This window comes from Ovis aries, chromosome 23, assembly GCF_016772045.2.
Source record: "Ovis aries strain OAR_USU_Benz2616 breed Rambouillet chromosome 23, ARS-UI_Ramb_v3.0, whole genome shotgun sequence".
Taxonomy (NCBI): Eukaryota; Metazoa; Chordata; class Mammalia; order Artiodactyla; family Bovidae; genus Ovis; species Ovis aries.
This window is the reverse complement of record NC_056076.1, coordinates 43,417,758-43,430,112: the sequence shown is the minus strand read 5'-3', so window position 1 is coordinate 43,430,112 and position 12,355 is coordinate 43,417,758. Positions and strand designations below refer to the sequence as shown.

General features: G+C 44.4%; 1 protein-coding gene across 7 annotated transcripts in view; it reads left to right on the top strand.

Moving 5' to 3' along the window:
• Window positions 1-12,355, top strand: part of SPIRE1 (spire type actin nucleation factor 1) — a 142,387-nt gene that overhangs the window by 107,842 nt on the left and 22,190 nt on the right. For all 7 annotated transcript variants that reach the window (XM_042239299.1, XM_042239298.1, XM_015103674.3 and 4 more), the window contains 3 exons: window positions 506-592; window positions 1,674-1,803; window positions 11,389-11,561. In XM_042239299.1, the coding sequence (XP_042095233.1) occupies window positions 506-592; window positions 1,674-1,803; window positions 11,389-11,561 (390 nt within the window). The remainder of the gene's footprint in view (window positions 1-505; window positions 593-1,673; window positions 1,804-11,388; window positions 11,562-12,355) is intronic.

Sequence of the window (12,355 nt, the reverse complement as noted above, 5' to 3'; positions counted from 1 at the left end):
TTTCTAAATTATGTAATAATTAAGCATAGTATTACTTATTCCATTCATATTCATAATTTTAGAAAGTTTTTGTTGAAAGCATGTATCTTACATATAATTTCCCAGAATAGTAGAACTGCAGTATGCTTGGCATTTCTTCAGTCCTACAGTTGTTTTTGCTCTGAATCACTCAGCCATTTACTTTCCATTTTATTGATTTGAAATTTGTCCTTGGTGGAGCCAGATTCCACTGTGGTACCTTTGAAGTGATGTGTATGGATGTGTGTGCCCAGAAGCTTGTACAGACAATCCTGTCATCACATGACATATGTGGACATGTGTGGATGTGTGTACCCAGAAACTTGTACAGACAGTCCTGTCATCACATGACATATGTGGACTTGTGTACCCAGAAGCTTGTATAGACAATCCTGTCATCACGTGAGGTATGTGGACGTGTGTGCCCAGGAGCTTGTACAGGCAGTCCTGTCGTCACATGAATCTTCTGTTTTCTGTCTCTTTTCAGGTGAATGGTGATATTCCCCCTCGGTTAAAAAAAAGTGCTCATGAAATCATCCTGGACTTCATCCGATCAAGGCCTCCTTTAAATCCAGTATGTGATCTGATACCTCCCCATGGCTGGCATACACGTGGCAACATGTTCCCCCCACAGCCCGTGCCACAGAACACAGCTCCTGGAGGAGTGTTGACGCTGAGCTTTTCTCTCTGATTGTGAAGCCCGACTGTGAACACAAGGCCACATAGCTTTCGTGTGCATTGCTGCCTTGTACTTAAGGGTACAGACACCTCACCTTGGTTACAGGAAATCCACTGCTGCCTCCTCTTTCACAGTAGCCATGGCCCTCTGTTCGTGGGGTTCTTTCTGGAGACCATGGATCAGGGGTTCTGATCAGGTCTGAGAGTTGGTTTGTGTTTACTCTGTTCTCCGCTTACCTCCCCTGGCTCCACAGCCAGCACTTACCAGGGCCTCTCAAACCCCTTGTACGTTCAGTAACTTCAGTAACTAGGAAGAAAGGGTATTTCTTTCTTAGTTTGTATACATCTAAAACATAGTTAATCATTCCTCTTATAAATCTTTCTATAATAAGGGGAAGAGGCCACATAGGAAATGGATTCAGGAGGGCAGGTTGTGTAGAGCAGAGAGCATGGAGGCACAGCCCGGCTCTGCACACCCACACATGGTGTGGTGATCACATGTTTTTTAGCAAATTCATCTTTTTGAGCAATTTCATCAGCCTTCCCTAGCCTTTATTTCCTCAGCTGCAAACTGAGAAGGTTGTTATGACTTAACTCAAAAATGTTACGTTCAGAAACAATAATAGAGATGACGTACTGCTTGCATTTTAGCAGCTTGCCTGTCATGGTAGCGTGTAGGGAGTGTGACAGCAGTTCACTTCAGTTCAGTCGCTTAGTCGTGTCCGACTCTGTGACCCCGTGGACTGCAGCACACCATGACAATAGCTGGAGCTCAACTGACTCATTAGTGTGGCCCAAGTTCATGTGCCTGAACCACCGTGCCATCCAGTCATCTTCCTATGGCTCGAAAACTCTTTTATCAAGCAGTGTGGCAGTCAGTAAAATATAATTTCATAATACTATGTTGTATGAATGGACTTCAGTAAGAATTATTTAAGGATAACTACTCCAGCTCTAGCTATTACTTTTTTCCCAAGGCCTCAGCCAGAAAACTGAAACCTACTCCGCCGCGGCCCCGGAGCCTTCATGAAAGAATCCTGGAAGAGATCAAGGCTGAGAGGAAGCTGCGGCCTGTGTCCCCCGAGGAGACCAGACGCAGCAGGCTCGGTGAGTCCCAGGCGGGAGAGTCGCTCACCCTGGAAACACACTTGGCTCACTCCTCTCCCTCCCTTTCTCCCCCCCCCCCCCCCCCCCCCCCCGCCCACACCACCCTTACAAGTGACATTCATTCTCGAAATACGTGGAGTAGGAAGTTCCTCCCTGAGATGCCAAGTGTAAGGGCACCACATTGCGGTGTGGAAGGAGCTCTGCAGATCCCCGGGTGTGGTTTCAGGACAGCCCTTGGCCTCTTTGATCTCCCGTTCCTTGGTTGGCAGGAGGAGGATACGGATTCCTCCACATGTTCATGTGACTTCCATGTAAGAATGAATCAAATAGGATACTTTATAAATGGTAGTACACACATGGATTAGTTACTACATTTTAGAAATAGAAATAATAGATACATCAAGTTTCTATTGTCTTAATTATGGTTTAAAGTTATGTGATGAGGGACTCTACTGATAGCATTTATTACTAAACTTTCTTTATAGTTATTTTATGTTTTTTATAAGCACACACTGATTTCCATTTAGAGCAAGACCATATTATTACATGTAAACAGCTCCCTTCCAGTTTATAAACTGAAAGGTTCCCAAGGTATTCAGGGAGATAGCGTCTGGCGATGCCTGCCTGGGAAAGGAGCTGGTGCTGAGACCCTGTCTCCTGGATTCTCTTCCCATCTCTTCCCTCCCCCACGCCCAGCTGGGCCTCAGGTTGCTACCACAGCTCCTCCTCCTTGAGCAGCCACACGCTCCCCTTGGTGTGTTTCTGATTTCCTTGGCTCCCACCCTGCGCACAGGCTTCTCTGGAAGTTCAGACCCACATGTGCAGCCAGCCATCACTGGGCAGGACTTCCTCCCCCAACTTGCAGGACAAGCTCCACCACAGGTGACCTTACCTGCTTTCCCCAAAAACTGTCTGCCACTGCTCCCATCTCAAAGCCCAGGGCCAAGAGTGCAGTGTCCCCTGCGACTGGGTCCAGCAGCCAAGCTCTTGATCTGACAGCTTCTGATCTTCAGGGTCCTCCCCTCCTCTGAACCCAGTCTCCCCTCCTCTGTCTGCTCAATTGCATCAGCTCTGATGGCTCCCCTGCCTCCTGTGACTCTCGGTCACTGTATGGTGATGCTTTCTGTCTGCCGCTGGGCTGTGGCCACAGGGCCCACTTCTGTCTTGCTACCTGCTGTGTCCCTGTCTGCACTATAGGTAACCGCAATGGAAAGTGCTTCCCGAGGTGCTAAAGCAGTAGAATAGCTTCCCTGGCCAGAGCTGGAGAGTGAGGAGAGGCCAGGAGCATATATCCCTGTTGATTTTATGCCAGCAAGTGTTTCCCTTTAAAATGAACAAATCCATACGAGCATGTATATAGTAATGAGCCAAAACTGCACAGCATGTAAGTGGAAAGTTCTTATCCTGGGAGTCCTTGAATGAGCCTGAGGAAGGTCTGTGCATCCTTGCAGTGTAACACATTTGTACATATTTCCCAGAGGGCATATGGAGGGGGGACAGGGTCCATAGTTTTCCCCAGATTTCTAAAGGGTGCAGAGTCTCAAGGAGCAAGAACCACTGTGGAAATATAAGGAGATGGTATTATAGAATGTCAGCTTAAGATTTTCAAAGAATTACTGTGTCTTAAGATGGAATAATAGGATAATAGGAAATATTTAACAGAACTATAAGGTAAAATCCACATATTACCATGAGAAAAGTAAGCTTCACGCTTTACAAGAGTAAATTCCAGTGTAAGCACCAGTAGGACAGAGAGAGGAGCAGGACATAAAGTGCCAAGTGATGGGATGGTGCTTCCCACACAAGTGCTCTGAACCCAGGTTGAGGGGCGAGCAGGTAGGAGTCCTGCCCACAGGCACTGACCGGAGAACGTCTGCGGCAGGGGTGCCTCTGAGCCCTGACAGCAGCCAGTCAGGTGTGCGGCGCGGCCAGGGGCCAAGTGTGCGGGAGACCAGCAGTCCTTGCAGGCAGCAAAGGGACACTGCGTGTGGTGTCACATGCCCTCATTGTATACATATTCTTCTGTTTCACTTAAATTAGATGCTAGCTAACAGGAAACCTGCTTTAGAAAAATTAAATACCAATTTTGTGTTTAGTATGTCTTTACTCTTTTGTTTTATCCTTATGAATTAGTGTTTCACAATAACCAGAATTGAGCTGTTGTCAAAAGTGACTGTTCTGTGAGAGTCTTACTTTTAAAATTGATCTTGAACCTCAACTAGAAAATAAGAAATTGAGCTCTTCTCGTTCTGCTGATCTACGTTGATTCTTACTACACAATTTCACTTTGAGAAGTTTGGATAAAATTGACAGGATTATTTTGAAGAAAAGAAGTGAAAGTGTTAATCACTCAGTTGTGTGCAACTCTTTGCAACCCCATGGACTGTAGCCCACCAGGCTCCTCTGTCCATGGGATTCTCCAGGCAGGAATACTGGAGTGAGTTGCCGTTTCCTTCTCCAGGGGATCTTCCTGACCCAGGGATCGAACCTGAGGCTCCTGCGTGGCAGGTAGATTCTTTACCATCTGAGCCCATCCTGAGGAAACGTTTCCCTAAATAGTTTTATAACCTTTCCTCTCTAGAAGATAGAAACCCACTATCTAGAAATTGGGCAAGTGTTTAAAGAAGAGACATGCCCCATGATGTCAGCAGCAGCAGCGCGCGCTGTGGCCGGGCTCGCACGTCCTGTGGCGCACACAGGAACTGCATCCTCACACGGGGCTGTGGCAGCAGGAGTGTCTTCCCACGTGGGTGAACGTGACCCACAGCATGGCCTGTGAGGACGTGATGGCCGACGTGTGTCCAAGTCATCTTATGTGTGTCCCTATTATTCTACAGGCTAGTTCCATACTTTTTTCCCATTAAGTCTAAAATTACTGTTCTTGTGCATCAGTCTTTGTTCACAACTGATCATTTTCTTTTTCCTGACATCTCATACTATATTGAGATTTGAGGTTGTAAATGGTTCCTTTAACAACATCTGCCAAAAACATATGAAGAGATTTCATTCTGTTGAATATGGATATTAGAACTCTACAGTTCTACATCTGCCCCAGAAACGTGAGGACGTTCGGGTCTGCCCACTTCTGACCACACAGGCACCTGTCCTCCCTGGTGGTGGTGGGGTGGGGTAGGATGGATGGAGCTGGTAAGAGCTTGGGACTGCAGTGAAAATGGGTAATTCTCACTCTTACAAATACCCAAATTCTTTTATCAGCTTTATTGAGATATAATTTACCTACCATAAAATTCACCCGTTCAATGTTTTTTAATGTATATAATAAAATTTTTAAAACAGATGACTTCCAACAGGAAATAAGTAAGTTTATTCTTAAAAAATTCCATTTGTTTAACTGTGACTAGGTGCACTGCTCTAAGCACCTTTTTATTTGGTATGGAATCATTTAATTTTTCTAACAAGCCCTTGAAATAGGTACCATAATTCCCATTTTACTCTTGAAGTAATGGAAGCACAGAGAAGTAAAGTACCTTGCCGAGAATCACACTGCATGTAAGTGGCAGAGCTGAGGTTCAAATTCAGGCGCTCTGGCTCCTGAGGCCTCGCTTTAAGTGCCAGGTCTAATGGCCTACAGTGGAGAATTAGTGATGCTTTGTGATGCTGGGTGCCTGAATGAGATTTTTTACAAGATGTTTGACCTGTATGCAGAGAGCCAACTTCTCATCCTGAAATATATTAAGAATACGTTTGTTCCTAAATTTTAAAGATTTTGTATATTCCCTAAAAGCATGTTTCAAAACATGGCTTATTTTTTCTTTTGAACTCTTTCATATTTAAGTAAAAAGTCCTTGTGATTCTAAACTGTTTTTATCTTTATCATGCTTTTCATTCTTAACATGTAATGTAAAAGCTGTTTTTTTTCTTTTATTGTTACTCCGTTTCAAGTCTTAGCGATATAGTTAAAACTAAGATGCCATATTGCAGATAGTTTCTCTCTGCCTTCTGCCTTAAAAGTATGGCGTGTACCACCGCAGGCCTTGAACCTTCCTCCCTTTTTCGTCCTCCCTGTAAAGCCTAACATCTGAATTACTTTCCTTTTATTGTTTGTTTTCTTTTTTCAGCAACGCGGCCACTTAGCATGTCTTACAGTTTTGACTTGTCAGGTAAAGCACTTTCACACCTGACGCGGGTTTTGTGGTCTCTGTGAAATACATTTCATTCATCTGCTTGTTCAGACATGTCAGAAAAGAAAATTGAAAGGCTTCTTCTAAGCTGTGGTCAATCATATAAAACAGACTTTCTTTGAAAATGGTTTAAAAAGATAAAACTGTAATAAATCTCTTGCTTCCCAAGGGCCTGTGGAAGAACCCTGACGCTTGTGGTTGTGAAATGTGCTGCCAGTTACACCTAGTCTTATAAAGCAGTGGAGAGTCTAAGAGAACTCTGCCTTCAGAGCCTAGAAAGAAGAGTTTTGACACTTGTTACTCTTTGAAGCATTCAGTTATTCAAGCAGCTAAACTTGGAAGTGTCAGCTGCTTCCGAAGATGAGTGCTCCACAGTTGGGGGATGAGAGCCAGCTGTATACCCAGGGCTTCTGAGCATGGGGCCTTGTCATGCTGGTGGTGTGCTGGTTAAGAGACTTTGGTTGTAAAACACAGTCGTGTGTCCTGGGTTTGTAGTACAAGTTTAGAGCCCTTCTGTTAAATAGACGGGGATTAATGGTGAAACAAGTAACTATTCATGACAAAATTTGATCTGTAAAATCAGCCCCCTTTTAAAATTGAGTTTTTAAATTGTATACGAGCGAATTTTCAAAGCTAACTTAGTCCCAAACTAAAATGTTTTGCACATTAGAGTTTTGGAGTTCAGAAGCTGGTGCTTTCAATATGAAATGAGATAAGACATTGGCACTAGTATTTCCTTCCAGAACTTTTGTGTGTGTGCCATGAAATTGTTGGCATATCTTACACACAAATTCATATTTAAAGAACCTGAGAGTTCTAGTATCATGTTCTGTCTGAATATTTGCTGAACATCTTCCAACTGCAAAACTAGTTCCCATCTGCTTTTTAAATTTTTGTATATTTGTGGTTCCCTTATGGATGACTAATATTTCCCTTTCAAGAAACTAAAATACATCCGTCTTCACTTACTACTTCTGACTGACCACTGAAGAGCTTGTTCTATTTTCTTTATCCATTTGACAATTTTTACTTTATCAACCGTTTGCAGAGTAGTTGTAAAAAAAAAATTAATCTGGAAAATAAACTCAGCAGTGTTTGAGAACATATATGTTACTGCTAATCTCCAAAAGTTGGCAGTCCATATAAAGATCTGTCTCTTCTAAATACCTACTAAAGGTGGTCCTCCCTAGTGGACTCTGGGAGTAGCCGGCTCCCAAAACACCCTGACTGTAGGCATGGGTGGCTGCCCTGGACTGTCTGCATGCCCACACATGTGTAATTGTATGTAGGTGTGTTTGTGTCTTACCAGTTATATGATATTTTCCTGTGCTGGAAAGAAAATTCTTGATGCTGAGCCTCCTTGATGTGAAGGAGCAACAGGGATTTTGATTTGCTGTCACTGCTTGCCTTTTGATTTGCCGTCAGTGCTTATCATTTGCCATAATCTATTTTGTACCTTAATGTACTTTGTAGTTTTCACATGCTTCATTTTCTGTTTCTTGTGTTTTCATGTTTTCATTGTGACCTGTTGACTAATCAATTAAAATGTTCCAAATTATAAATGGAAAAGATTGATCCATTCTTCTGACCTAAATACAAGAGCTGGAATGTGTTTCTTCTTTAAGTTGCGACATTAGCAAACTAAGGAGTAAATATTTAAATATTTAGTATAGATAATGCACGCTAGAATAAGACAGAATTGATATGTGTCCTACTGCTTAGGTATGTTTTAGAAATACTGATCCTTAGTGGAAATCTTAATCTATCAACATTAAGGTAAGTATAATTTATTTTTCTGATGCAAATAAATATACAATCTGTATTTCAGTCATATTTCCTCCAACTAAATAAGACAGCAGCTGGGTGTATCTAATAGACATAATTATTACACTATGTAAAATAGAAGTTGCTATGTATTTAATACTGTGGTTATGTGTTTTAGATTCTGAACCTAAGGCATGTGACTTCTAAAGCTATATCTAGCATCTTGAATAGTTTGCTTATAAATATCATCAAAAATTGTCTTATATAGAAGAAGTATAAAGTCTTATCCAAGGGTTTGATTTTCTCATCAGATACATTGAAGTAATGAGGATTTATTCATTTGAATGGAAAGTATAATCAAACTGCTTAAAAATATCTCTTAAAGGTATGTTTAGCCAGAGCTTTTACAAATATGCAGTGTTAGAGAAGATCACACGTACTTAGTCTTACATGTGGAGATCACCTTGAAGCCTGACTGTGGCATACTGTATTTTTCTATTAATTCCATTTATCTCAAAGCTTTAACCTTAGTCTGAGGTTTACTTCAGTAGTTTGAATCACCGAACTCAAATACAGTTATGAACTTCAGCAAGGTCTCCAGGCAGAGAGAGAGCTGTCAGGTAATTTCTCAGACCCCTGTGTTGAGAATGAAAGTAGCTCATGCCAGCCACTGTCACATGTGTTCCCAAACCTTCAGGGTAGGCATTACCCTCATGACTTTACCAGACTTGCGTGACACCAGTACTCTTCAAACTTCTAGAATCTACCATGTGTATGTGGTAGTCTCTCAATCGTGTCTGACTGTGTTGACCCCATGGACTGTAGCTTGCTCCTCTGTCTATGGAATTCTCCAGGCAAGAATACTGGAGTGGATTGCCAGTCCCTTCTCCGGGGATCTTCCCAACCCAGGGGTCGAACGCCGATCTCCCATTTTATAGGCAGATCCTTTACCATCTCAGCCACCAGGAAGCCCAAATCTACTATAGATGACTTTTAAAATTTTCTTAAGCAAAAGCATCCATAAAATCATGTATCTTATGTAGTAATTACATTTTTTTTTCTGAAACATTAACTATATAACCATTAGAACTGTTGTGACATCCCTCCTTGCTCCACTGGGGATTTCGCCCTGGGAGCCTGGACTGTGAGCACCACCCCGGGGACGCGTACCTGCCTCCAGCAGAGCTGCAGCTGGGGCACGGAGAGCCAGGCTGCGGGAGAAGCCTGTGCCTTCTGCTGAAGCGCAGGCCCTGGAGGAAGTGTATGGAGAGTGCATGCTGTGGAATACGAGCTTTCAGAATATACTTCAAGATCATTTTTAAACATTGTCTTTTTCCCCTGCAGTAGGAATTAAGCAGTTAGCCCAGTCATTTTCTCCCTTCTCTCTTGAGAGCTTTCCAGTTACTCCTGTGAGTGTGGCAGCCTGTAGTTCTCCTCCAATGAAAGGTCTATTGAAGGGTTTTAAGCTTTACAGTTTGTGTGAAAATCTGCTGCTTCTGCCTCTTTGTCCCCTTCAGCACACCCCTTCCCCAATTAAACATTTTTCCTAGCTGCTTAATACCTGGAGAGGTGATAACAAAGTTAACTTGTGTGTTGTCAGATTTTCTACTCAACACTTCATTTAAAATGATAAATGACTGACAGGTCTGTCTTTTTCCTTCCCTTCCTCATTCCTTTCCTCTGCTCACTCAAACCCTTCCTTCTAGTTCACAAGGACAGTTCTAGTTCTGGCCTTGAGCTCTAAAATCAGGCAGAAATTGTAAATATTAAGTTAGATATACATCATTTATAATAAATAGTTTACAAACTTCTTTTAAATCATGTCAAGGAAGGCTGTACTAGAGTACACTTTCTGAATGTTACCTGGAAGCCCACATCTTCCACTTGAAGCCTGTGAATATTATACAGTGGGGGAGCTACTGTAAACAGAACCTTATGTTTTATGTTAACTTCAGGTACAACGCTTCCTGCCAGAAATGAGCAAGAGTCATGTCTTTTCAGTGCTCAGTACACTCTTCACCTCTGACTCATCAGGGGAGTTTCACAGACTGCTCCACAGCTATGGGCATACTGCAACTGCTCTTTCTCATTTTTAAATACTCTATTTTAGTAGTTAGTTATTAAAAATATTAGTTATTGAAACACTGAAGAAATTTATCTCCACTTGCCCTGGAAGATTACAGGCTTTTGAACTGGTACTGCCAAGGCTCCTGTGTCAGCTCTGCCGCGCTGGCTGTGAGCAGCTGAGTCACACTGAGCCTTAGTCCACTCACTGACGAATGGAGATAAAAGTCAGTGTAATAATTGCTAACGTTTATCGTGCGCCGCCTTTATTACACTATTAATTGTTTTATATGCAGTTGTTAATTTATGTAATCCTCACAGCAAGCCCACTTCTGCTGTTAGCCCTATTTAACAGGTGAGGACTGAGTTGCTGTAATTGCTCAAGGTCAGACAAGTAGCAGAGTTAGCCTCTGAGTCCGAACCATCCTCGCCTTGCTGTTCTGTGTGCTGGAAGCTCTACACTCCCTACGCAGTAGCCTGTGCTGTGCCACGTACGCTACATACGCTACGTACGCACTGTGCTCTTGCCCTGTGCCCACACCCTCTGGCCTCCCAGCTCCTGTGCTCTCTATATAATCTGCAGTCTGTACTCCCCACTCCATGCCCTGTCCTGGACACACTCTCTGCTCTGTGCTTCCAGCCCTGTGCTCTAGTCTCTGTAGTCTAGTCTCTGTTCCGCACTCCGGGTTTGGCACTGTGGGCCTGCCCCCGCCATGCCCTGTGCTCTCTGCTCGGTCCTCTGTAGTCTATAGTCTGTACTCTGCACTCCGTGCTAGGCACTGTGGGCTCGCACCCGCTGTGCCCTGTGCTCTCTGCTCGGTCCTCTCGCCCCCTGTCCTCTGTAGTCTGTACTCCGCACTCCGTGCTGGGCACTGTGGGCCTGCCCCCGCCGTGCCGTCTGCTCTCTGCTCGGTCCTCTCCCCCTGTCCTCTGTAGTCTGTACTCTGCACTCCGTGCTCGGCACTGTGGGCCTGCCCCCGCCGTGCCGTGTGCTCTCTGCTCTGGCCTCTGCCGCCCCCGCCCCCTGTCATCTATAGTCTGTACTCCGAACTTTGTGCTCTGTATCCTGCTCCCACACTTCTTTCACTGCCTTTCCATCCAGATTTGAGCTTGGGATAATCTATATCAGCTTTATCAGAAGGAATGTATCCCAGATTCTGTGTGTTCTTGTCTATATGTATAGATAATTGGCTGTTTCTATTTTAGACTCAAACCACCCTCAGTCTTGCAGCCCCATGCAGGAGGCTCCTGTACACTGTCACTTCCATCAGTCCATCACTCACTCTTCAGAGGCTCAAGGGAACTCGAGCCTCCCTGGGCCTCTGGGAAGTAAATCAACTGGAGTTGGTTTTCTGTAGGATTTCTCCCAGTTATAAATTTTAATCTACGCATAATATATAGTTATTCATGGAAAGGTTTCCTTTATTTGAGTGTGACAGTTAATGTCAAATACACATGTGTTATATGCCCAGGTGTTACTGCGTGTGGCCTCTGTGCCGTCTGCATGACATAGGAATGCCTTTCAGCTCAGTGCAGGCGCTTGAAGACTCCTTTTCGTCTACTGACCACCTTTCTGTGCTTAGGGAAAGGTCAGCTTTTGCCTTTTTTTCCCCAGAGGTGACAACCACTGAATCTCCCAAGAATGTTGCAGAATCATCCATGGTGAATGGAGGTGTGGCGTCACAGCCTAGAGAAGGTGGGTCAGGAACCGCCCAGCAGGTGCCTGTGCCACGGAAGAAGCTCCTCAAAGCCCCGACGCTGGCTGAGCTGGACAGCTCCGACTCAGAGGTGAGGCCCACGCCCGTTCAGGGTCAGCCTCCATGGGCCCTTGTGTCGCTCCAGCTACTGCTTGCCCTCCCCCCAGTTTTCAGCCAATATAATTCAGTCACTCAGTCGTGCCCAACTCTTTGTGACCCCTTGGACTGCAGCACACTAGGCTTCCTTGTCCATCACCAACTCTTGGAGCCTGCTCAAACTCATGTCCATTGAGTCGGTGATGCCATTCAGCCATCTCATCCTGTCTTCCATTTCTCTTGCTTTCAATCTTTCCCAGCATCAGGGTCTTTCCAATGAGTCAGTTCTTCACATCAGGTGGCCAGAGTATTGGAGCTTCAGCATCAGGTCTTCTAATGAATATTCAGGACTAATTTCCTGTAGGATTGACTGTTTGATCTTGCAGTCCAAGGGACTCTGAAGAGTCATCTCCAACTCTCACATGTATACATGACTACTGGGAAAACCATAGCTTTGAGTATCTGGAACTTGGTCAGCAGTGTAATCTCTCTGCTTTTGAATATGCTGTCTGGGTTGGTCATCGGAGAAGACAATGGCAACCCACTCCAGTACTCTTGCCTGGAAAATCTCATGGATGGAGGAGCCTGGTAGGCTTCAGTCCATGGGGTCGCTGAGTCGGACACGACTGAGCAACTTCACTTTCACTTTTCACTTCCATGCATTGGAGAAGGATATGGCAACCCACTCCAGTGTTCTTGCCTGGAGAATCCCAGGGACGGGGGAGCCTGGTGGGCTGCCGTCTGTGGGGTCGCACAGAGTCAGACACAACTGACGTGACTTAGCAGCAG